General features: G+C 46.1%; 1 protein-coding gene across 2 annotated transcripts in view; it reads right to left on the bottom strand.

Moving 5' to 3' along the window:
* Positions 1–27,827, bottom strand: part of RNF144A (ring finger protein 144A) — a 92,149-nt gene that overhangs the window by 51,424 nt on the left and 12,898 nt on the right. For both annotated transcript variants that reach the window (XM_075338752.1, XM_075338753.1), the window contains exon 2: positions 28–173. In XM_075338752.1, the coding sequence (XP_075194867.1) occupies positions 28–162 (135 nt within the window). In that variant the 5' untranslated portion in view covers positions 163–173. The remainder of the gene's footprint in view (positions 1–27; positions 174–27,827) is intronic.

Raw genomic sequence — 27,827 nt, 5'->3', positions numbered from 1 at the left:
ATAATGCAAGGAAATCTATGCACATACCAGTGTACAGAAAATGCATTGGCATTGTGATATTGTGGTCATTTGTTCCACTGGATACTCTCCAAGGCAAAGTTTGCAGGAAACCAGTGGGTCTAAAGCCAAATCCCACGTAGGCCGGTATCTTGCTGTAGTCATGGCAGGTTAATCTAAGGGCAAAATAAAAAAAGAAGTAAAAGGTTAATGATCAAATGTATACATCTATATGTACGGGCCGCAGTGTGGATACAATCTGTACTGTTGCATGTCTGCCACTGATTTTATAAATAATATTGGTGCATTCAATCTATAATAGCATCACTATAGGTGAAGACATCAAGTCAAAATGCTGCAATGTTGGAAATCAGCAATATCAATCAGGAAGGGGGGTCACCTCCTAGGCTAAAAGAGGAGTATCCCAAACAGCAGACCCCTTTTATGATACTGGAATGGTTACCTTCAGAAATCAACCCTTTAAAGGGAATCTGTTAGCAGGTTTTTGCTACCTCATCTGACAGCAACATAATGCAGGCATGGAGATTCTGAATCCAATGATGAATCACTTAGATTACTGGCTGCAGCCGTTGTAAAATAATCAAAGAATTTAGATTCAGGTACACAGCAGGTCTGCCCCCGCCCACACCAGGCTCTCAACTGCAGTGGTTGCCTTCAGAAATCAACCCTGAATCTGTCAGCAGGTTTTTGCACCTCATCTGACAGCAACATAATGCAGGCAAGGAGATTCTGAACCCAATGATGGATCACTTAGATTACTGGCTGCAGCCGTGCTGAAATAATCAAAGAATTCAGATTCAGGAACACGGCAGGTCTGCCCCCGCCCACACCAGGCTCTCAATAGAGATTGTGCATTGACTGTGAGGTGTCAATCAAAGGAGAGGGTGTGTCAGACTGCTGGGCATGTGAGTGTCTAGTCTTGTAATGTTAATCACAGAGTAATAAACCCTTTAGTTTAGATAAACTATTGCACACACTGATAAGAGAAGCACAGTGGCTAATTAAAGGGAATCTGCTAGCAGATTTTTGTGACCTTATCTGAGAGCAGCATAATGTAGGCAAAGAGATCCTGAATCCAATGATGTATCACTTACAATACTAGGTGCCGCCATTCTGACACACTCAGAATTATTAGATTTAGCCATGTAGCAGAGCTGATAGAGCTGCCCTGCCGAGATTGTACATTGACAGTGAGGTGTTAATCAAAGGAGGGCGTGTGCCAGACTGACGTGCACAAGACAATGTAGTCCGAGCAATGATAAGTCCTGCTGCTTAAACAAACATAGCAAATAAACAACAGATCAGACCTTGACAAGACAGGCATCCCTGAATTCTATGCATTAGCCCTTGCAGCATGGTGTCCGCAGCTTACATAGCAAAAACCTGATCACTGATTCACTATAAAGAGAATGTGTCATCAAAAAACGACCCGCTGTTTAAATCATTTATGTTAAATGTATCTCTTACAAAATTTGGTAATGTTTTGATATATACATATATCATGATCAGTGCTAAAAAATATCTTGGAATTTTCACACTAACCATTGGGAAGTCCACATGCACATTGGTAGCAATAGACCGACTGCAACCCTATCTTTTTGAATTAATGCACCAAATCAAAAAGAAGGGAGTCCTATGCAATAAAACATAATTAGCATTTCAACTGACTGTAACAGACAAATATGGATATAAAGGATGAAAAAGCAGGGCAAATCAAAGTATTGTAATGCGCATGCGCGGGACCTCAATGCTGGCTATTGTGGATGACGTCGGACGCGTCGTGCACCCGGCTTCAAAAGAAGGAGGACAAAGATGGCCAAAAGAGGAGGCGCCGGATCCAGAGAACGGAGAAGCCCATTTGACCCATCTGCTCCGCATCGTCCCTTAAGTGGGTATTATAAAGTAACTAGCTGCAGTACCCGGGCATTGCCCGGGATAGTAACTGTCTCTCTGTCTCTCTCCCAGTCTCTATCTGTCTCTCTCCCAGTCTCCGTCTGTCTGTCTCTGTGTGTCTGTCTCTGTCTGTCTGAATCAGTCTCTCTGTCTGTCTCTATCTCTGTCTTTCTTTCTCTCTCTGTCAGTCTCTTTCCCCACCTGTCTTATTCCACATCTGTCTCTAGCCACGTCTGTCTCTAGCCACGTCTGTCTCTATCCACGTCTGTCTCTATCCACGTCTGTCTCTTTCCCCGTCTGTCTCTTTCCCCGTCTGTCTCTTTCCCGTTTGTCTCTTTCCCCGTTTGTCTCTTTCCCCGTCTGTCTCTTTCCCCGTCTGTCTCTTTCCCCGTCTGTCTCTTTCCCCGTCTGTCTCTTTCCCCGTCTGTCTCTTTCCCCGTCTGTCTCTTTCCCCGTCTGTCTCTTTCCCCGTCTGTCTCTTTCCCCGTCTGTCTCTTTCCCCGTCTGTCTCTTTCCCTGTCTGTCTCTTTCCCTGTCTGTCTCTATCTCTCTCGTTCCCTGTCTGTGTCTGTCTGCCTCTGTCTCTTTGTCTGTCTGTCTCTATCCGTCTCTCCACCGATATCATATTACTTCACGCATAAGCTTGTTATACTATGAATGTCTTTCATTCCTATAGCAACCACTCACAGCTGCTATTAATAACCTGTGGATTCCAGCTCCATTGACTTTAATGGAGGCAGGTTTTTTGGAGAGTAACTGTACAGCGTGGGGTTAAATTTTCCCGTCAAAACATATTGTATGATGTTCCCTGAGTCACAAGAGGCGTATGTGCAATATTTCGTGATTGTACATGCGACGGTGCAGATTCCTTTAGCGGACATACATACATACACACACATACAGACAACTTTATAGATTAGATTTTTACGTTCTACACAGCGGCCTGGACTCATATATACAGCATGTTAGAATGCTGTATAGAAGAGCCCACTTTTGGTGGTGGCCGCAGGTTATATATAAACAGCTGGACGTTACCAGTAGGAGGGCGTGTCCCTACACACTGACATTGTCCAATCAGCAGTGACCATAAGAAACATAAACACCCAGTTGTCAATTTACTCATCATTTTTCAGGAGAAATAACAGAGGAACCACAAAAAACAGAATGTGATGATCTAGAATTGTTATTTCTTGGAGAATACACGCATTTAGTATATCAGCCATGCCAGGACTGGTGCCAGGTTCTCTCTACTTTAACAGTATCAAGATGTGAACCTCCTCGAAAATGGATGTCTAACACTAACGAGTAATTCAGTGAAGTTATATATTGGCTTGAGAACGCCGGGGGCTCTATGACGCGAGCTTCACATTTGTGATGGAAAATGCTCTAACTTATAGCGCCCCTGGGCCGTGCGGTCATATAACTATTATGTTCCAAGGTAACAGAGGACTGGGCACTGACACTCCTTGTGCTTTCTCATTCCCCACATTAAACCTGGAGAGGTCACATAGGAAAAAGTACCGGGTAACAGGAAAAAGGATGCAGAGACTGCCTGTAAGGGAAATATTCACTCCAGCCTAGCCGTACAAAGGATATTACTACAATATTACACCGGAGACTTACCGCTGGACCAGGGGAGTATGAGTAAAGCACTGTAATTGTTTTTTTAAAGGAACTGAAGCCACAAAAAAGAGGATTCTTAATGGGAACCTGTCAGGTGCAATATGCAGGCAGAACCACGAGCGGTTCTGGGTGCATATTGCTAATCCCTTCCTTGTATTTGGTAACATAGATAAAGAGATCTTTAGAAAACGTATTTGACTCGCCCACCCCAGGGCTATGGGACACCCGGTGCCGGGCCGGACTAGTCCGGTGGTAGTCAGTGGTGGCTGGGCCCGGCTCCGTGGCCCTGGTGGGTGTCAGTTGAATATGTGGCTAAGTTAAAGTTTGTGTTCGTGACGCCACCTGTGGTATGCGGCTAATAAGCCGCCGCTGCTGTGTGAGGCCTCCGGGATGATGTTATGGCAGCAATGGTAGTACTGCTCCCCACAGGTGGAGCAATGCCCGGGGCACAGTTGGTGCTTGTGAATGTCTATGCAGATTAAATAACTGAGGCAACTTCAGAGGTGCAGTTCAAGTTCTTTACTCACACTTCTTGTCAGGGCAGGCAGGACCCTTGGACTGCTGGGACCACTGTCAGGGACCTCCGTCTTCTGGGTGATTCCGAGTGTGAAATCCGGTACCCTCTCTCTTAGTGTCTCCTTCTCTGCTGTCTTCACTAGCCTTGCCCGAGTTTGGATGGCCCTGGCTTGGCCTCCACTACAGCCTCCAGGCTGGGGGGTCACCTGTCGGCTGATTACCCCTTTTCTGAAGGTCTGCTATGGGTTCTGGCCCTGGGAGCTTGCAACGTCCCTGGGCCTCGGTTTTTACTGTTTGGAGATTGTCTTTTCACTCCTCCAGTCTCTAGGGACCGTCCCCTGTCGCAGCTTAATCACTCCACCGATGTCAATGTGGACCAGGCCACAGCAGCCTGCAGCTACTCGTAGCGCCTCTGGGCCCTCGGCTTCGGTACCCAACAAGGACTGCTCGTGGTACCTACAGGACTACCCGCGGCCCTGCGACCCTTTCTTTCCTTCTCTTCTTTCTCCTCCTTGCCTGCTTCCAGCAGGCCTCCTCCTCCCTCCTGTCTCTCGTTCTTCTTCTCCAACTACATGCTGGCTCCTCACTCTCTCACTCCCCGAGCTAACTGACTAAACTTGACCTTCCTATCTCTGTCTGCTCTCCTTGGCTCCTCCCACCTCCCCTGTTGCTAAGCAGTAACCTATGGGAGCAGGGATGGGTCTTACGGCCCCTCCCAGCATGCAGCATGGGAGGGTTGCCTGCCACTTTCCCTGGTCCTGTGTGTCCCTAGCAATGGGTGTAGTGTGGATTTACCAGGGGACCGGAGTTCACTCCCTTCCTCTCCCAGAATGGGCATCACACCGCAGGTGGGGTGCAATGACCTGTGGCGACGGAAGCCTCAGGGGCGCCACATATTTCTAAAGTTCTTTTACCGTATGCTAATGAGGGCAGGGATCAGTCCCCTGGGCGTTATATCCTCGGCCCCCATTATCATGTTAGTACGTCCCTGTGGGCGTGCGATCATGCTAATGAATGTGAAGCATCACAGGATGATCTCACTCACCTCTCCGCCGCCATCGCCGCCCGACGCTGGATTTCGGCTCAGTGTGCATGACCCCAAAGTTGGGGTCATGCACACTAGGTGTACGCGTCTTGGCTTCAAACTGAAGTGGTGCACATGACCGAAACTCCGTGGTCATGTGCACTGAGCCGAAATCCAGTGTCTGGCGGTGATGGTGGCGGAGAGGTGAGTGAGATCATCCTGTGATGGTGAGCATTCACTAGTATGTTAGCATACCCACAGGGGTGTACTAACATGCTAATAGGGCCGACTAGCCAGGGGAACTAACGCCCAGGGGACTAGTCCCCGCCCTCTTTAGCAAACGACATAAGATCTTTAGAAATACTTTTTCTAGAGGTCTCTATCTATGCTAGTGTATACAGGGGACTGTCAGGCAGGGATTAGCAATATACACACAGACCTGCTCGTGGTTCTGAGTCCATATTGCACCTGACAGGTTCCCTTTAAACTGGAAAACGCTTACAATTTATCATATTTTGCAGAATTGATGGATGGAGAGAAGATTTTGATGGGGAACATACATGTAGTGCCAGTTCTGTAAAAATGTTGATCATCGGGATGTACCAATGGGACATGATTAACTCCCTTTCAGTGGTCACAGATTCAGCATTGTCTGTAGTGGGGGAGCACAGGCATCACTAATAGCACAAAACAACTATTTTCGGACTCGGTGACTCTATCACCGTCCTTTATCGATTTCATTGCTTTCTCTGTTTTGACGCACTCGTCCTTGTTATTCGAGAAAGATTCAAGGTTTTCCTTTTATATAAGGATGTGATGTTATATATACGACAGATGAGTACAGTGAGCACAGCTTGTGTAGATGAACCCACTCCTATTATCTATCTGCAATAATGACCGTATGACGGATACAGACCAGCCAATCTCTGCAGTTATATGGTGCACCATTGATGGTGAGCAGCGGTTTTGATAACACTTTTGTGATAGACTATGGATTGGTAGAAGCACCACTTCAGTGTTTTATTTTTCACCATCACTGGAGTGGTGCTTTAAATCCAAGTCTTCTGCCCCTAGTATTATACTCATCCTCCTTTTCATTCTTTTTCCGAGCCACTCCGGTGCCCCGGGCACCATCTTGTGCCCATAACTTCTGATTGGCCAAAAGTCAGAAGTTATGCTACAAGTCTATGAGAGCAAGAATGAGGCCAGAACGAGGCTCTCATAGACTTGTATTGAGTTATGACCACCGGCGCACTCCATGGAACACTAAAGCTGTTGGCAGGTGACAAATTAGTGAAGACCGATGGGAGCGGCAGTGATAGAAGATGAAGACAATGTATAACCCAAAAAGATAGAAAAAACTGGGCACTGATTACCGTGAATGCCAAGGGTCTGGTTGAATCCAGGTTATTTGAGTAGTCGGCAATATCCAAACGGGATTTACAGATGCACTCACTGTTTTCAGCTTATACTGCAGGAGGAGATGGCAGCAGACCAGCGGTGCTCTCACGTAAAGCAGGGATCCAGAATTCTTTCAATGAAGTTAGTCGGAGGCACTCACCGGTTAATCGTTGCTTTATTCAAAAAAGACACATACAGGTAAGTGAGGGGAGCATGAAGGACGACAGCACTGTTTCGCACCACAGAGGGTGCTTCGACAGGTCTACTATGGACCTGTTGAAGCACCCTCTGTGGTGCGAAACAGTGCTGTCATCCTTCGTGCTCCCCTCACTCACCTGTATGTGTCTTTTTTGAATAAAGCAATGATGAACCGGTGAGTGCCTCCGACTAACTTCATTGAAAGAAGATGAAGACGATGTGAGTATAAGAACAGAGGCAGGGGATTTACATTTATAGAACCACTCCAGAGCTGTACTTAAAAAAAAGAAAAGCTGGAACGGTGCTTTAACCCCTGAGGTTCTGAAATTCATGAGAAAAAATGTCTTAGTAGCTCATTCAGGCGTGCAACGGTGCTTAGTGCTGAAACATATTCGTTTAAAGGTAATCTGTCAGTAGGGTTTTACTATTTAATCTGAAAGCAGCATGATGTAGGGGCAGAGATCCTGATTCCAGTGATGTGTCACTTACTGGTCTGTGAGTTGCTGTTTCAATAAAATCTGTGTTTTCGCAACAAGAGACTATCTCTAGAGCTCTAGGTGTCTCGTGCCTCCTAGTTCTGCTGCTCTGTGTAACCCTCTCTCACCACTGATAGGCAGGATTCTACAGTGCCTTGCAAAAGTATTCGTCCCCCTTGAATTTTTCAACCTTTTCCCACATTTCAGGCTTTAAACATAAACATAAAAATGTTAATGTTATGGTGAAGAATCAACAACAAGTGGGACACAATTGTGAAGTAGAACGAAATTTATTGCTTAAACTTTTGTAAAAAGGAATAAACTGAAAATTGGGGCGTGCAATATTATTCGTCCCCTTTACTTTCAGTGCAGCAAACTCACTCCAGAAGTTCATTGAGGATCTCTGAATGATCCAATGTTGTACTAAATGACTGATAATAATAAATATAAGCCACCTAAGGCTGTGTGCACACGATGCGTTTTTTACCGCGGAAACGCTGCGTTTTGAACCGCAGCGTTTCAGTGGCAAATTGCATGCGTTCAGCTTTCCCAGCAAAGTGTATGGGAAAGCTGAAAAATCAGTGCACATGCTGCGTTTCTTTCCGCAGCGTTTTGGATGCCAAAAATCGGTGCGGAAAGAAAAGCAGCATGTCACTTCTTTTGTGCGTTGTGGCTGCGTTCTCTCCCCCATTGAAATCAATGATGTGGGGTCAGAACGCAGCCACAACGCATGGACCTGCTTTTTTGTTGCGGTCCGCGGCCTTTGTCGGCACGCCAGAACGCAGGCATTTACCTGGAAGTGAGGTCAAGAGGTTTCCTGTTGACCTCACTTCCTGGCAAAGCCCCCGGTGTCGCCAAAGTGCCCGCCCCGACCCCCGAGTCCCCGACCCCCCTCCCGAAAATCCAACATGGCCGCGCGCACAGTAGCGCACCGGCCGCCCTGCTCCTATGATTTCTGTCGCATGTGCAATAACACATGCGACAGAAAACTGTTCCCCAGGCCCTGCCCGTTCACCCCCTATTCCCCCCGGTGTCATACATACCTGTCCGGTCGCAGCGCTGATCCCCCGCGGCTCCCTCCTCCTTCACAGCAGACGCCGGCCGGTCACATGAGCAGAGCAGCTGACAGCCAGCACTGTGTTCAGTGTGAGCTGTGCTGGCTGCTCGCAGTCTGCAGCTGTGACCCGGGGAGAGTGGGTGCAGATTTTTGCACCCACTCTCCTCAAATGGAGGGTCTGCCCTCCTAGAAAATGGGGGATACGTTTCCTGAACGTGCCCCCATATTCTAGAAGGTCCAGAGGCGACGTGGGACATCCATATGGATTTCTGCGGACCCATTTTTTTTTATTAAATTGGAGAACAAGGGAATGATTTGGGGAGTGTTTTTTCTAATAAAACATTTTTTGTTGTCTTTTTTTGCTTTTGTTAACTGTCAATTAGTTATGTCGGGTGTCTGATAGACGCCGTGACATCACTAATTGCTGGGCTTGATGCCAGGTGACATTACACATCTGGTATCAACCCCATTTATTACCCCGTTTGCCAACGCACCAGGGCGCGGGATGAGTTGGGGCGAAGCGCCAGGATTGGCGCATCTAATGGATGCGCCACTTCTGGGGCGGCTGCAGCCTGCTATTTTTAGGCTGGGAAGAGTCCAATAACCATGGCTCTTCCCACCCTGAGAATACCAGACCCCAGCTGTCAGCTTCACCTTGGCTGGTGATCTAATTTGGGGGGACCCCACGTTATTTTTTTTTTTATTCTTTATTTATAAATAAAAAAAAAAACATGGGGAGCCCTCCAAATTGATCACCAGCCAAGATGAAGCTGCCAGCTGTGGTTTGCAGGCTACAGCTGTCTGCTTTACCCTGACTGGCTATCAAAAATAGGGGGGACCCCACGCCATTTTTTTCATTTTTTTTTTTTTTTTTATTGGATAAATACTAAGCTAGGCACCCTTTAGTGCCACATGAAAGGTACTAAAGGTGCCAGCTTAGAATATGCAGGCGGGGGTAGGACGTTCTATATATTTGACATCCCTTCATCCATTGACGCTTTTTAGGCTGTGTGTCCACAATCAGGGTTTGCAGCGTTATGGGCGCTGAGTGTTTTCCCTGCGTCCATAACGCTGCGTTGTGCAGTAGAAGCACAGTGGAAGGATTTTTGGAGATCCCATGCCCACTGTGCTTCTTTTCTCCGCAGCATAAACTGACCGGTGGCGTGGCTTCCCGAGCCTCAGCATGTCAATTTATGCTGCGGAGACGAGAGTGTTCTCTGCAGGTAGCATAGAGCTCCACAGCAGCCTGAACCCAAATCGTGGGCATGGGCAGCTGCAGGAAGGCTGGCACTGTGTACTAGACGCCGTGTCGCTGGATCATGGCCACATAGCCTTAGGCCCCTTTCACACGTCAGTGATTCTGGGACGTTTGTGCTTTTTTTTAAACGTACCAGAATCACTGACATACGCAGACCCATTATAATGAATGGGTCTGCTCACACGTCAGTGATTTTTCACTGCACGTATCTCCGTGCGGCGTACCCGCGTGTGCGTGATTGCCGCACGGAGACATGTCCATTTTTTTCTGGCATCACTGATGTCCCACGGACCACGCAGTGGTGTGATCCGTGAAACACGTGCCAGAAAAAAACGTGCTTTTAAAATAAAAAACATTTTAACTCACCCGGCGTCCAGCGATGTCCTCTGCAGCCCGTCCTCCCTGTTCCTTCTGTGCCGGCTCATTATTGTCGCGCATATTCATGATGCACGACACAGCCGACCCGGAAGCAGCTGCTGCGGGGGTCACCGCCGGCCGGATGCTGCACCGCGGGAGCGATCAGCACCATGGAGAGCGGGAGCGGGTGCAGGTGAGTTAATCTCTAAGTGCAATCACGGGCCACGGAGAACGGAGCCCGGATTGCACTTAGACAACCCACGTGTGCCGTGATTCACGGCACATGGAGGGACATGTGCGTGTTTTACACGCCAGTGAAAAACGTCAGTGTTTTTCACTGACATGTGAAGCGGGCCTAAAAGTGAGAATATTGTTGCTACAGCAACATTTTGGGTGAAGTAGCTGTGGATTCAAAATGCTTAATATACTCCTGAATAAAATCCTTGATGGGTGCAGATTCCAAAATGGGGTCACTTGTGGGGGTTTTCTGACGTATAGGTACCTAAGGGGCTTGGTGCGCGAAGTTTATTTCAACTTTTCCAAAATTCAAATGGTGCTCCTTCCATTCCAAGCCCTCCCATTTATCCAAACAGAATGTGGAGAAGGAAATGACATCACAGGTTTTTTTTTCCAAAGGTCTGTGTTCAACCAACTTTATTATCACTGACAAGTCTTAAAAAACGCACCATGAAAAACGCATGAAAAACGCATGAAAAACGCATGAAAAACGCATGAAAAACGCATGCGTTTTCGATGCGTTGTTTCTCAAAAAGCATTGTTTACAATTCTCCCCTCTGCCAGAGGGTGCGTTTTTTTCCGCGCGGAAAAAAAAGCAACGTGTGCACATACCCTAAGTGTAATCAAGTCTCCGTATAAATGCACCTGCTCTGTGATGCTCTCTGTGCTTTAAACAGAACACAGAGACTATTATGAAGACCAAGGAACACAACAGGAAGGTCCATGATACTGTTGTGGAGAGGTTTAAAGCTGGATTTGGTTACAAAAAGATTTCCAAAACTTTAAACATCCCAAGGAGCACTGTGCAAGCGATCATATTGAAATGGAAGGAGTGTCATACCACTGCAACTCTACCAAGACCCGGCTGTCCCTCAAGAATTTCATCTCAAACAAGGAGAAGACTGATCAGAGATGCAGTCAAGAGGCCCATGATCACTCTGGATGAACTGCAGAGATCTACAGCTGAGGTGGGAGAGTCTGTCCATAGGACAACAATCAGTCGTACACTGCACAAATCTGGCCTTTATGGAAGAGTGGAAAGAAGAAAGCCATTTCTCAAAGATATCCATAAAAAGTGTTGTTTAAAGTTTGCCACAAGCCACCTGGGAGACACCAAACATGTGGAAGAAGGTGCTCTGCTCAGATGAAACCGAAATATTTGGGCACAATGCCAAACAATATATTTGGTGTAAAAGCAACACAACTCATCACCCTGAACACACCATCCCTACTGTCAAACATGGTGGTGGCAGCATCATGGTTTGGGCCTGCTTTTCTTAAGCAGGGACAGGGAAGATGGTTAAAATTGATGGGAAGATGGATGGAGCAAAATACAGGACCATTCTTGAAGAAAACCTGTTGGAGTCTGCAACAGACCTGAGACTGGGACGGAGATTTGTCTTCCAACAAGACAATGATCCCAAACATAAAGCAAAATCTACAATGGAATGGTTCACAAATAAACGTATCCAGGTGTTAGAATGGCTAAGTCACAGTCCAGACCTGAATCAAATCGAGAATCTGTGAAAGAGCTGAAAACTGCTGTTCACAAACGTCTCCATCCAACCTCACTCAGCTCCAGCTGTTTGCAAAGGAAGAATGGGCAAGAATTTCAGTCTCTTGATGTGCAAAACTGATAGAGACATACCCCAAGAGACTGCAGCTGTAATCGCAGCAAAAGGTGGCGCTACAAAGTATTTACTTAAAGGGGATGAATAATATTGCACGCCTCACTTTTCAGTTTATTATTTTTTTATAAAAGTTTAAAATAAGCAATAAATTTTGTTCAACTTCACAATTGTGTCCACTTGTTGTTGATTCTTCACCAGAACATTAAAAATTTTATCTTTATTTTTGAAGCCAGAAATGTGGGAAAAGGTTGAAAAATTCAAAGGGGCCGAATACTTTCGCAAGGCACTGTAAGGCTCCTTACAAAGAAGAATAAAATTTACCCCTTAAATATTCTAGACATATATTATAAAATCTTAGATAAATTAAGAGGAAAAACATTACAGAAATTAAAAATAAAACCTGCTGCTCATCAGTAAGTAATGCTGCATTTATGGCTGCAGTCCAGGGAACCGCCAAGGAACAGTTCATCAAAAATGCATTTCTCTTATCTCAATTCAGCGGGGTAGAAATTGTCATCTACTTAAACTGCAGCGCATGAAATATTACTGAGTTTTCCAGGCAAATTAATTACACAGTTTACGATACACTTCTCCAGCCAGCATTGATAAATATAGAAAATACATATATACTCGTCTCTGCTGTAAAGTTCCCGGACAAGAAATGATAAGATACTGCTGAAGGTAACAAGCCGAATAATCTCATCATTTATTCAATGTGTTACTAACAGAATTTTCGCGTGTTCAGCAAGTTTTATTGGTTCTTTCAAAGGTCAGTATGGACGTGATCGGACGAGAAGTTGGAGTCCTCAAAGGGAATCTGTCAGTAGGACCAACCCTCTTAAGACGTCTACATGGACATGTAGGTCGCAGGAAGCTGAATAAAGTGATAACTTGATATCTGGGATCCGATGTCGCATTCTATAGCATTCCATATCAATAAACCTAATTTGGACATGTCCTTGTGTCTGTGCGCAATGACTCATCAACAGCCCTATGTTGCCGAGGCAACACTGTGAGGCAACATTGTGAGGCAATATTGAGGGAACACTGAGGCAACAGTGTGAGGCAATATGCTGCCGAGGGAACACTGTGAGGCAATACTGAGGGAACACTGAGGCAACAGTGTGAGGCAATATGCTGCCGAAGGAACACTGTGAGGCAACACTGAGGGAACACTGAGGCAACAGTGTGAGGCAATATGCTGCCGAAGGAACACTGAGGCAACACTGAGGGAACACTGAGGCAACAGTGTGAGGCAATATGCTGCCGAGGGAACACTGTGAGGCAACACTGAGGGAACACTGAGGCAACAGTGTGAGGCAATATGCTGCCGAGGGAACACTGTGAGGCAACACTGAGGGAACACTGAGGCAACAGTGTGAGGCAATATGCTGCCGAGGCAACACTGTGAGGCAACATTGTGAGGCAACACTGAGGCAACAGTGTGAGGCAACATTGCAAAGATGGATCAAATTGATTGCTCTGCTGCATGTAGAGAAGCGAATTGCATACAGATGCGTAACCTTCGTCTTAGGCTACTTTCACACTTGCGTTGTTTTGCATCCGTCACAATCAGTTGTGTGACTGATGCAGCGGATGCGTTGCAGATAGTGAAACAACTGATGTGACTGATGCTGCAAAACAACGATCAGTTGTTTTTTTTACTGTTTTACCAGTGGCAGGCTATTGTGAACGATCAGCTGATCACCCGGCGGCCAGCCGCCGGGTGATCAGCTGATCGTTTACAAAAGCCGGCTGATCAGGTGATCGCTCTCAAAAGTCGCCACCGGAGGATCAGCTGATCGTTCGGCCGCCAAGAAAGAGAGAGAAAAACATTGATTTCAATGATTAAACATAAAAGCTGAGCATGCGCAGTGAAAAAAAAGGATTCCGCCGCTCAAAAAACACTACATGCTGCACTTCTGCCGTCCGACAGTCAGTTGTTCCACGACTGATCCGTCACGCAGCGGATGCAACGCAGACACATTAGTCGCAATGAGTCAATATAAGTCTATGGGAAACAGAGCAAGCCGTTAACGGGTTGCGATGTTTTCCAAGGCGGCGGATTGCGATTAACGCAAGTGTGAAAGTAGCCTTAATGAAGCAAAAGACGAACGAAATTGTTAAAGAACTGTTGATGCAACCCGATAGAGGGCGGCCAGAGCAAGAGAAACGAATGAAGTAACTGAATCACGTAGAACATCTAATGCTGCATGACAACGAGCAACACGCAACGCACAAACTGAGACACAAATTTCACAAAGACGAGAACAAGATAGCATACGTGTCACAAAAGCAAGAGCCACTCGACGACAGCAACTTACATTTGCCACTAGAGGGATTCTCAATCAAATTGATGAGACACGTATTGAAGAGCACTATGCTGGTGAATTGACATTTCGATGTCAGTTCTGCCAATCTAAATATTTCAAAGACGAAATGGCGCAGAACAAAATATTCCCTTCCTGCTGCATGAGAGGGCGCATCCAATTACGTCCCATACGTATGAATGCTCAATTAGTGAAGTTGGTGAAAGGAGAGCATCAGCACTCCAATAACTTTATGGCTAATGTAAGGGCGGTTTCACACATCCGGCTTTTCGCTGGTTTGAAGAATACGGCGCACACCAGTACACTGTATACAGTACAATGTCAGCACCGCAACTTCCGGGTCACATGCTCCGGTCACATGAGCACTTGTCGTGCTGCCATTTGTACTGTATACAGTGTACTGGCGTGCGCCGTATCCGGCAAACCGGCAAAAAGCCGGATGTGTGAAACCGGCCTAAGGCAATACAATAGCTCTCTTGCTTTGCATCAATGGGAGCACAAGTAGCGCCACCTCCTGGGCATGGTCCATACTGTTTTCGAATTCATGGACAAATTTACCACAGAACTGCCCCATTGCATCCCGCTGTGGGTAGTACTCCTAAGTTTGCCCAGATTTATATCTCGGACAGTGAAGAAGCATTAAGTACAAGAAGTCAAGCAAATAAAAACTGCCTCCCCGCACTGCTGCCATCTCTTGGAGAGAAAATGAAAGCAATTAACCCACTCGCAAGAGCCTTCACAATGATGAGGGGATTTGAAATAGAGGAAGAGAGGATTGCTAAATTAGAAAATCGCAACACTGAGGCAACATTGAGGGAAGACTGAGGCAATATTGTGACTTGTGAGGCAACACTGAGGCAATATTGTGAGGCAACACTGAGGCAACACTGAGGCAATATTGTGAGGCAACACTGAGGCAACACTGAGGCAATATTGTGAGGCAACACTGAGGCAATATTGTGAGGCAACACTGAGGCAATATTGTGAGGCAACACTGAGGCAATACTGAGGCAACACTGAGGCAATATTGTGAGGCAACACTGAGGCAATATTGAGGCAACATTGAGGCAATATTGTGAGGCAACACTGAGGCAACCTTGAGGGAACACTGAGGCAAAATTGAGGCAACACTGAGGCAATATTGAGGCAACACTAAGGCAATATTGAGGCAACACTGAGGCAATATTGAGGCAACACTGAGGCAAAATTGAGGCAACACTGAGGCAATATTGAGGCAACACTAAGGCAATATTGAGGCAACACTAAGGCAATATTGAGGCAACACTGAGGCAATATTGAGGCAACAATGAGGCAATATTGAGGTAACACTGTGGAAACATTGAGGCAACACTGAGGCAATATTGTGACACAACACTGAGGCAACATTATGTCGGGCTAGTGCTATCTGATAGCGTTACTTCGAATGAAAGCGCACGGATAGCGCTATCCGCATAGCGCCATCGATAATGAAAGAGAACGTGTAGAGCGATCCGATAGCGCTACCAATAATAAAAGATTACATGTAGAGCTATCTGGATAGCGCTATCAATAAAAGAAGCACTAATAGCACTATTCCCTCTCTTTTTCATGCACAAGGTAAGAGTGACAGGACATGTACACCAGGTACTTATGTTTCCTGTTAGTCTGCACATACCTAGTCAGGTGCGTGGTTACACCCCATTACGAGGTCAGTCTGATGCGTGGTTAGACCCCATTACGAGGTCAGTCTGATGCGTGGTTAGACCCCATTGGGTGGTTCGCAATCCCACCGGATGCCCGAAGGCGCAACAGGCAACCTGTCAACAGATACACACTGCCCGAACCGTGTACCAGCCACCAGCTGAATGATCACAGCCTCGTATGTTTCACTATGACATGCGTTAGCTGAACTAGTTGTACAAGGCGTCCCGACAGTTTCTCCCCGCCCACTGCACTGGATTGACAGGTCTCTGAGTATACAATCACTATCAGCGGAGAGAAGCCATCAGTGACCCGCCTGTCCGACTAGTTACCAGTGCGGCTCGGTCCTCATTGCCTATTATAAATAACTATGTTGTTCTCTAAAAAGCTGCAGTGTTTCGCACTGAATTATTCCAGGCTGTGATCATCCATGTATTAACTGACAGGTTCCCTTTCATATGCAAATTAACCATTGAGATCTATGGGCAGGACATGAATCTCGGTTAGGTTCCCGAATAATAAGAGATGACCTTGTTGTGGTATTCGGGCACAATTGCATTGATCAATACATTTGCTAAATATCTCTTCTATTTCAAATATCCTTAGCTGTTATGCAATTTTCTTCTTTCATGTTTTCCATTTTTTTCCAGTTAGGCAAATGTATTTTTCAATTTTCTAATATTCCAATAGCAGTTATGCTTTACCAATATTTCCTTATAATATAGTGTTTAGTGTGCAGCTTTTTCACTTTACTATAAATCTGCCTGAGACCTTATTGTAAATGGAAGGTGGCGTTACCAGTGCAAAACATGTGGATCAGTAGAGCAGATTGTCAGTCATTACATGTCTCACACTGGTAATGCCAGTAATGGTTATGATCTACATGTCCTTATAGACGGCATAGGAGGGCTTAGAAGGGTTGTCCTACTGACAGATTTGTTTCAAAGCCAACCCAGCCTGCTGATCAACATAATATTGAGCAACTAGATTCGATATGGCAGCCATCAAAGCTCAAATACATTGTTTCCCACAATACTGACTCATACGCCTAAAATTGTGGCATAACGGTATAGGCCCCCATACATACTAGAGAGCTGTCGGACAATAATTCGGTCAATATATCGTCACCAAAGTCATCTCACCTGATCGGCTAAACTAAGCACTTATGTGTTCTTCATGGAAAAGCTACTGCAAGACTTCTCTGGCAATGGCTTATCTACAGGGAGAACCAATGGATCCTTATTTCCCCTGATAACTGCCTGGCTCTTATCTTTGCTATGTCTCAATAGTCACCAGCTGAAGATGAAACTAATCAGCAGAAGATTAAAGGGAATCTATCACCAGGTTTTTGTTTTACCATCTGAAAGCAGCATAATGTAGACACAGAGACCCCGATTCCAGCGATGTGTCACTTATTGAGCTGTTTGCTGTCATGTTTATAAAATCAATGTTTTCTCTGCTGCAGATCTGGCAGTTATACAGAGCTCATGAATATGCTGGACTACCTGCAGCACACAAAGTAGTCCTGTAATGATAATCTACTGCTGATTAATCAGTGATTTCATCAAAACTACACTAAGGCTAGTTTCACACTTGCGTTGGACGGGATCCGTAGCGTTGTGCGTTGTGTTGCGTTGGCACAACGCATAATACAGATCGTACAAAATAACGCAATCCGTTGTAGTTTTTTTCCTTGACTTTACACATCTGAGCATGCGCAGTTGTGTAAAGACAGCTGCGTTAACGGAATCTGTCAAATGACGGATTCTAACGGAATCCGCCACCATAGGCGTCCATTATAAAAACAACGGACGCCGACGGAATCCTGCAGGTTGCGTTTTTTTGACACTCCGCCAAGTGCAGAAAAACGCTACATGCAGCGTTCCATCCGCCCGACGGTCACTGACGGTTAGCGTCAAAACAACTGATGCGCCGCGGGGCGGATGCAATGCAAGACCATCCGTTGCTATCTTTAGCTAATAGAAGTCTATGAGGAATATAACAGTTTCCTGTAACGGTTACCGTAATTCCTCAAGGCTGCGAATAGCAACGGATCCCGTCCAACGCAAGTGTGAAACTAGCCTAAGCAGGCCAGTAAGTGACACATCACTGGAATCAGGATCTCTGCCCTTCTCTTATGCTGCTCTCATATTAGGTGGTAAAAACCTGGTAACAGATTCCCTTTAACCTTAAGGTTCTTCTACATGATCCTAAACAAACGGTGAGGAAAACTACATTTCTCGTATAATTTAATCATTTATTTATTATGTTTATTCCCAATTCATCATTTTATTTCCACCAGTTTTTCTCTTTGGTTTTTTTTTACGTTATTACCTCTCAATGAGTGACTTTTTTATTTGCGACAAATTCAACAATTTGCGCCTTTGTTCTAAGTCATTTTTTATGGTTCCGTTTTCTGATTTCTACATTAATGTGGCTTTTCCAGATGTTTCAGACAGAATGTATAAATGAGACTTAAAAAAAACAAACTCTACTCCACTTCCCCTTTTTTTTTTCCCATTAAAACTGCACAAAACCAATAAAATGGCGCCGGAGATCACAATACTCGGATGCACAGACTCCGGCGTCATTCTAATGAAGACCTGAGTAATGTGGCAATGTGCAAGCGGTGCCGACAACAGCAATGGCTGCGCGATGTTCAAATAAAGAAAAGGTGGCAAACCAGGAGGACACCAAAGGAGGAATAAATGCAAGGAACCAGCCCACAAAGGCCCGTCCAGGTTGCACCTGTCAATCAAAGTGCAGTGCGTTTCTTCAACTTTAATTAAAGATATTTTATCAACCAAGCATCCGATCTTTCTATAACAGATATGCCTGGATTCAGCATCTTGCTGCCTGTATGGCACTGCCTTTACCTCATATAGCAAAATCCTGCTGGCTGTTCCTCTTTAATCAACATGACATCTCCTTCTGCATCCTGATTGTACGGTAGAGATAGGTTTAGGTGGAATGAGAAGTTACTAACCCTTTGAATGCTACTAAATGAAATATGAAATCCGGTGAACCATAAATTGCTCGGTGTCAACCCTTCCTATGTCGTCAAGAAAATGACTAGTTGTCTGAGCAGCCTCAATCTCCATGGCTCCGGTCATTATCTTCTGTATTCTCCGGATGATTATCTCCAGGGAAAAAGGCTCCCATTATTCTGATCTCTCTTATTGTCTATATGGAGCTTTGGAGCTTATCTTTAGGGATCTTCAGGTCTCCACTCATCCTTTACCCTCCACATCAGACTACACAGAAGAAAGGAATGCAGGTTTGCAATCTACTCATGAATCCTGTAGAACACCAGTGAATATCTCTATTCTTCTCCTCCATTACCATCCTCTTGTGGTCAATAACTACTTACATTCATATTCAACAAGCGTTCAATCTACCTCTACAAGTGTGATCGATACGGCGTGGCACCGCTACCTCCTTATCAGTGTTGCATATTACGCCTGTGTATCATTTAGTACTAGGTGAAGACGATCGCAGGCGGCGATACAAGGCCGCTCCACCCAACTGGTGGCTGCCGATAAGCACTGCTAGAAATCGAACCGGGCAAAATGATCAATTTCAAGAGATTTTCACCTAAAGGCCCACATAGACATACACTTAAGGATAGCCAAATCCACCAATATCTTTGGGACCAGCTGATGGTCTTATGTTTATCTCCTCGCCCCCAGAAGTCGGGGAAGAGGTGGATCCAGCCTGTTCACCAGCAGAATTGTGTAAAGTCACCACCATAGAGAAGACTAAATTGAACATTCCTGTGTATGGCAGAAACGGAAACATTATTCAGCTAATAGCTATCTGCTGTGTATACAGGGCTTTCAGGTCCCCATACAGATCAGAATAAAGTCTGCCAAACACGACAATATTAGTGGGATCAGCTGACCATTAGTGATGAGCGAGCACTACCATACTCAGGTGCTTGGTACTCGTAACCTGAGGTTGGAGGCTCGGATGGGCGCGACTCAAGTCCCCGAGTATAATGAAAATCTGTGGGAAACTCAAGCATTTTTCCAGGAACTCTGCTCAGGTTCCCCGTTGTCAAATCATTGTCATCCGAGCATTCAACTGCTCATTATGAGTGCTGAGCACCCGAGCATGGTAGTGCCCACTCATCACTAGTTATGAGCACTAAGCAAGTGAGCATGGTAGTGCCTGCTCATCACTAATTACGAGTACTGAGCACCCGAGCATGGTAGTGCCCGCTCATCACTAGTTACGAGTACCGAGCACCCGAGCATGGTAGTGCTCACTCATCACTAGTTACGAGTACCGAGCACCCGAGCATGGTAGTGCTCACTCATCACTAGTTACGAGTACCGAGCACCCGAGCATGGTAGTGCTCACTCATCACTAGTTACGAGTACCGAGCACCCGAGCATGGTAGTGCCCACTCATCACTAGTTACAAATACCGAGCACCCGAGCATGGTAGTGCTCACTCATCACTAGCTATGAGCACTAAGCAACCGAGTATGGTAGTGCCTGCTCATCACTAGTTACGAGTAGTGAGCACCCGAGCATGGTAGTGCCTGCTCATCAATAGTTACGAGTAGTGAGCACCCGAGCATGGTAGTGCCCGCTCATCACTAGTTACAAGTACTGAGCACCTGAGCATGATAGTGCCCGCTCATCACTAGTTACAAGTACTGAGCACCTGAGCATGGTAGTGCTCGCTCATCACTAGTTACAAGTACTGAGCACCTGAGCATGGTAGTGCTCGCTCATCACTAGTTACAAGTACTGAGCACCTGAGCATGGTAGTGCTCGCTCATCACTAGTTACGAGTACTGAACACCCGAGCATGGTAGTGCTCACTCATCACTAGTTACAAGTACTGAGCACCCGAGCATGGTAGTGCTCACTCATCACTAGTTACAAGTACTGAGCACCTGAGCATGATAGTGCTGCCTTATCACTAGTTATGAGTACCGAGCACCCGAGCATGGTAGTGCCCGCTCATTACTAGTTACTAGAACAGAGCAGCCATGCATGATAGTGCCCGCTTATCACTAGTTAGGAGTACTGAGCACCCGAGCATGGTAATGCCGCTCATCACTAGTTGTGAATACCCAGCACCTGAGCATGGTAGTGCTCGCTCATCACTAGTTATGAGTACCGAGCACCCGAGCATGGTAGTGCCCGCTCATTACTAGTTACGAGAACAGAGGAGCCATGCATGATAGTGCCCGCTTATCACTAGTTACGAGTACTGAGCACCCGAGCATGGTAGTGCTTCTCATCACTAGTTACGAGTACAGAAGACCCACACATGGTAATGCCGCTCATCACTAGTTGTGAGTACCCAGCACCTGAGCATGATAGTGGCACCCAAGCATGGTAGTGCTCGCTCATCACTAGTTACGAGTACCGAGCACCCGAGCATAAAAGTGCCCACTCATCACAAGTTACGACTACTGAGCAACTGAGCATGGTAGTGCCCGCTCATCACAAGTTACGATTACTGAGCAACTGAGCATGGTAGTGCCCACTCATCACTAGTTACGAGTACCGAGCACCCGAGCATGGTAGTGCCCGGTCATCACTAGCTACGGGTACTGAGCACCTAAGCATAGTAGTGCCCACTCATCACTAGTTACGAGTACTGAGCACCTGAGCATGGTAGTGCCCGGTCATCACTAGCTACGGGTACTGAGCACCTAAGCATAGTTGTGCCCGGTCATCACTAGTACCGAGCACCCGAGCATGGTTGTGCTCACTTATCACTACTGAAAGCTCACCAACAGAATGAGAAGATAGCATTTGGACATTTTGGCTCAGTCACCCGACCTTTTTTCTATCAGGAGGAGCCTGTTGGAGTAGTATGACAGAGGCTATCTCCATCTCCCCTTTTGAAAACTCATGAACAATTGAATGAATTGAACATTCATGTGTAAGGGGGAGCCAGAAAAAAAAATTACTGGCTAAACAAAAGTTTATCCAACAGCTATTGTAAGTGTATGAGCAGTTTAAAGCTGTGAGAGATCCTTCTATTTCATAAAAGGGAAAAAAGTCATCAGCATCACTAGTATACGAAATCCCTTATTAGTGAGGCCAACACTAAGGTTGTGTTCTGTTGCTTTCCTATCTTAGGCCCCCTTCACACATCCGTGAAAATCACGCACGTTTTTCACGGACGTGTAAAAGGTGCGTATTGTCTTCTGTGTGCCATTTTTATGGCACGCGTGTGTTGTCCGTTTGTTATTCGTGATAACACACGGAGAACTGGAACTTTCTGCTCACCTGTCCCTGGTGTTGCTCTTTGTGCTGCTGATCTTCGGTCTCCGGTTCTGCAGACTCCCCGCTGCTGCTGCTTCTTCCGCCCGCAATGGAGTGAATATGCAATGAGCATAATGAGCGGGGGTCAGAAGCAAGTGCCAGCAGCGGCAGAGACAGCAGTGCTGGAGAAGGTGAGTGTAGAATTTTTTTTTTTTTTACAAACACGTGTGTTTTCTCCAGTGCGTGTCACACGGATCACATCCGTGCAGTCCGTGTGACACCTGTGATGCCAGAGAAAAACGGACATGTCTACTTGTGGAGCACACAGGCGCAAGTATGCTCCACACGTACACACGGTCCATAGCAAACCACGCACGTGAGCGCAGACCCATTGCTTTTAATGAGTCTACGTGTGCCCATGTCTCCGACACGTGAGAAAACGGACCAAACACGTACCGGAGACACGGACGTGTGAAGGAGGCCTTAAAAGAGGGCATTTTAGTGGATTTCCCCTTCTTACAAGAGCCATAACTTTTCTATTTTCCCATCAATTTAGCCATATGAGTGTTTGGATTATTGTGGGATGAGTTGTACTTTTGAATGACACCATTCATTTTACCATATAGTGTACTGGAAAACGAAAAAAAAAAATTGCGTGTGTTGAAATTGGAAAAAAAAAGTGCAATTCGACAATTAATTTTGGGTTTTTGTTCTCACCATGTTCACTATATGGTAAAACTGACCAGGCAATACTCTCTAGGTCAGTACGAGTATATAGATACCAAACATGTATGTTTTTTTTTTATTTAAGAGATGAAAAAAATTCTGAAATTTTTAAATAAGGTTTTTTTTTCTTGTGTTTTCAATTTCCATGACTCATAACGTTTTTATTTTTCGGGATCCAGGGCTATGTGATGGATTATTTTCTGTACCCTGAGCTGACATTTTTACTGATACCCTTTTAGGTTAGAGACAATGTTTTAATGACCTCTGATTTTACTTTATTGTAATATTGTAGTGACCGAAAAACAAAGTAATTCGGGTGTTCTGATTTTTTTTTCTTGTTACACCGTTTACCAATCCTTTTAATTTATTTCATATTTTGATCCGGCATTTTTAAACGCATTGATATCAAATCCGTGGTTTTTCCTTAGGTTTTTTTTTCCAAAATGTTTTATTTTTAAGGGAGATGATTTGAACTTGTGATTTTTTTATATTTTTAAAAACTTTTTTTTTTTTTTAACTTTTTACTGTAAGTTCCCTTAGAGGACAAGAAGCTACAATCATCAGGAGAAACATCATGACAGCACTGGGGTCATGAGCAGACCCCAACTGTCATGAGAACCCATCGGCGCCAGGCCATCACGTCCCAGGGGCAGAGATGGGCAGGAGGAATAACGCACCCCTCTGCCGGCGCATGTCAATAGGCACTGCCAGAGAGTAAAGGGTGCTTTACACGCTGCGACATCGCTAATGATATATAATCGGGGTCACGTCGTTAGTGACGCACATCCGGCGCTGTTAGCGACATCGCAGCGTGTGACACCAAGGAGCGACGATCAACGAGCGCAAAAACGGCAAATATCATTGATCATTGACACGTCGCTCCTTTTCATAATATCGTTGGTGGTGCTATGTGTGACACCGCAGGAACGACGAACATCTCCTTACCTGCGTCCACCAGCAATGAGGAAGGAAGGAGGTGGGCGTGATATTCTGGCCGCTCATCTCCGCCCCTCTTCTGCTATTGGTCGGCCGCTTAGTGATGCCTCAGTGACGCCGCTATGACGCTGAACGCACCTCCCCCTTGAAGGAGGGATTGTTCGGCGTCACAGTGACGTCACCGCGACGTCACTAATCGGCCGGCCAATAGAAGTGGAGGGGCGCAGATGAGCGGGACATAACATTCCGCCCACCTTCTCCCTTTCGCATTGCTGTCGGGACGCAGGTAAGGAGATGTTTGTCGTTCCTGTGGCTTCACACACAGCGATGTGTGACGCCGCAGGAGCGGCAAACAACATTGTATCTCCTGATGTAGCGACATTATAGAAATGAACGACGTGACACAGATCAGCGATTTTTAACGTTTCTGCGCTCGTTCATCATCGCACTTAGGATTTACACGTTGCGATGTCGCTACCTGCGCCGGATGAGCGACGTGACCCCGACGATATATCGGTAGCGATGTCGCAACGTGTAAAGCCCACCTTAGACAATAAGGGTCAACACTGTAAATACTAAAGCTGGACACATTAGATGGCTGTTGGCCAAATGATGCTTCAGCCTGACAGCCATTTCAGGAGACGCTTCCATACACAGGACTGCTTACAAGAATGAGCGCTCCTGTGTCCATTGAGAAAGCAGTGAGCTGGCACATCGGCCAGTGTCTTTTCTCCAGGAGAACAATAAGATCCCATACACATTAGATTTCATTAGAACCCCTTAATATTAGCGGGTTGAGCCAAGATTAGTCTAACATGTATAGGGGCATTTAGTCTATGCATAAATTTGATGTATTTGACAATAAAATACGTGACTAAAAGATCTAAAATCACTGAAGAAGCAAATTGTGTGAAAGCCAAAATTTTACTATTAAAGTGGTATTCTGCATGTAGACATTGATGACATATATACATTATATGCTAGTTTAGACTCGGCAGACAGGAGCAGGGAGAAGCTCGGCAGACAGGAGCAGGGAGCAGCTCGGCAGACAGGAGCAGGGAGCAGCTCGTCAGACAGGAGCAGGGAGCAGCTCGGCAGACAGGAGCAAGGAGCAGCTCGGCAGACAGGAGCGGCATGGGCCTCGGCAGACAGGAGCGGCACGGGCCTCGGCAGACAGGAGCGGCACGGGCCTCGGCAGACAGGAGCGGAACGGGCCTCGGCAGACAGGAGCGGCACGGGCCTCGGCAGACAGGAGCAGCACGGGCCTCGGCAGACAGGAGCAGCACGGGCCTCGGCAGACAGGAGCGGCACGGGCCTCGGCAGACAGGAGCAGCACGGGCCTCGGCAGACAGGAGCAGCACGGGCCTCGGCAGACAGGAGCGGCACGGGCCTCGGCAGACAGGAGCGGCACGGGCCTCGGCAGACAGGAGCGGCACGGGCCTCGGCAGACAGGAGCGGCACGGGCCTCGGCAGACAGGAGCGGCACGGGCCTCGGCAGACAGGAGCAGCACGGGCCTTGGCAGACAGGAGCGGCATGGGCCTCGGCAGACAGGAGAGGCACGCAGTTAGGCAGACAGGAGAGGCGCGCAACTCGGCAGACAGGAGAGGCGCGCAACTCGGCAGACAGGAGAGGCGCGCAACTCGGCAGACAGGAGCTGTGCGCAGCTCAGCAGACAGAGGTGTGCAGCTCGGCAGACAAGAGCATGCAGCTCAGCAGACAGGGGTATGCAGCTCGGAAGACAGGTCACACTGCTCCTGTCTGAGCATACATACAGATCCAAGAACAGAATCAATAGATAGTATAGGCTTCATAGCTGCCTGTAAGCCAAGACAGGAGCTTTTCAGGGTCTATGGAGAGAGAGGTGAGGGTCTTAAGATCCAGATCACCACCAATCTGCAGGTAATTCAAGTGCCTGTTAAATATGAAAAATTAGACAAAAAGTTTAGTTACTCTTAAATATCTATTAGGAAGGGTTCCTACATGTGGGATCCCAATATCAGGATATTGGTTATACTTGGCTGTAACGACATAGATATTAATGGATGTCAGCTCATCTTTCTACTGCTTTGGAATTGACAGCTGAATGAGAGTTCTTCTTTTACTTGATTGGTGTGGATCTCAAAGCTATATAGTCATTGCCAAAAATGTTGACACCCTTAAAATTAAATTGTTCCAGGGAAAAAAAGGATTTCTCCCAGAAAATTATTGCAATTACACATGTACACATTTATATACTTTTGTGTCTATTTTAACAACACAAAATAACTTAGGGGAAAAAAAAGGTAAATTGGATATAATTTCACGCAAAAACCCATAAACGGGCTGATCATAATTGTTGGACCTTTCCAAAATTGTGGGTAAACAACTTTGTTTTAAGCATGTGATGCTCATTCAAACTCACCAAGTAACAGATGTGGGCAATATGAAAATCCCACCTGAAACCAGATAAAAAGGGGAGAAGTTGACTCTTTGCATTTTGTGTCTGTGTACACAACACAAAACATGGAGAACAGAAAGAGAAGAGAACTATGAGGAACTGAGAACAAAAATTGTTGAAGAATATCAACAATCTCATGGTTACAAGTCCATCTTCAGAGATCCAGGGTGCACAATATAATCAAGAAGTTTACAACTCATGGCACTGTAGATGATCTCCCTGGATGTGGACAGCAGAGAAAAACTGATGACAGGTTGCAACGCAGGCCAGTCTGGATGGTGGATAAGCAGCTCCAATCCAGTTCTAAAGAAATTCAAGCTGTCCTGCAGGCTCAGGGGGCATCAGTGTCGGCGCGAGCTATCTGTCAACATTTGAATAAAATGAAACGCTATGGAGGAGACCCAGGAGGACCCCACTCCTGACACAGAGACATAAAAAAGCCAGACTACTCCAGCCCATTTGGAGTTTTATATGAAATTACATCCAATTTGCCTTTTTCCTCTATTTTTCTGTATTATTTTAATACACACTAAGGAAATAAATATGTGTACAACAAAACATGTTTAATTACAATAATTTTCTGTGAGAAATACTCATTTTCTGAAAGAATTTCAAGGGTGCCAACACTTTCGGCATGACTGTGTTTCTCCATTCTGACACTTTTATAACACTAATGATCAGAATTAATACATTTCTTTTTCAATAGCCATCTCCAATCAAAATGGTGCTTCACATATATTCACTAGTCTTATATTAAGGCCTCATTCAGACTATGTTGATTCAGTTCCATGTGTGCAGCGGACAACAAATGTATAGGTTTCAACCTTATGTGCTACAGCTTGTAAAAAGTCAGGATCACTTGTATTTTTGTGAGTTGATTGTCCCCAACACCTTGAGGGACCATTCAATATCACCATGATACAATGCGGCAACAGGTCACGTGGTCAAAGTCCCAATGTAGCCAAAGCCTAAATGGCAGCGCCTGAAAACATCCAAGAGCTGCACAAGAACCCAGTCAAATCCTCAAATTGTAAGCATGACCGGTCTGAATAAAACAATGACCACTTGAACCTGTCTTAAAGGGAATTTGTCACCAGATTTGGCCCCTATAAGCTGTGGCCACCACCAGTGGGCTCTTATATACAGCATTCTAACAGGCTGTATATAAGAGCCCAGGCCGCTGTGTAGAACGTAAAAATCACTTTTATAAGACTCGCTTAGGGAGCGGTCCAGTCCTATGGGCATCGCTGCTCTCTGGTCCAGTGCCTCCTCTCTCCGGTCCTATGGGCGTCACTGCTCTCCGGTCCGACACCTCCTCTCTGCGGCGATCTCCATCCACCTTCTACCCAGCCCAATCAGGCATTGTGGTCCTGCGCAGGCGCACTTTGATCTGCCCTGCTGAAGACAGCGCAAAGTACTGTAATGTGCAGATGCAAGGAAAGGTTAAAGACTGCCTGCGTATGCGCACTACAATACTTTGATCTGCCCTCAGCGCAGGGCACATCTATACTTAACTCGGTAGAAGGAGGACTGTGATCGCCGCAGAGAGGAGGCGCCGGACCGGAGAGCAGGACACCCATCGGACTGGATCGCCTCCTAGGTGAGTATTATAAAAGTGATTTTTATGTTATACAGCACGGCCTTGGCTCTTATATACAGTATTCTAGAGTGCTGTTTATAATAGCTCAGTGGTGGTGGCCGCAGCTTATAGGGGCCAAATCTGTTGACAGGTTCCCTTTACAGAGAATCTATCAGCAGCTTTTTGCTATATAAGCTGAGGCCAGCATGCTGCAAG

The sequence above is a fragment of the Anomaloglossus baeobatrachus genome, chromosome 3, assembly GCF_048569485.1.
Source record: "Anomaloglossus baeobatrachus isolate aAnoBae1 chromosome 3, aAnoBae1.hap1, whole genome shotgun sequence".
In the NCBI taxonomy this organism is placed as follows: Eukaryota; Metazoa; Chordata; class Amphibia; order Anura; family Aromobatidae; genus Anomaloglossus; species Anomaloglossus baeobatrachus.
This window is presented reverse-complemented; position numbering and strand designations above follow the sequence as displayed.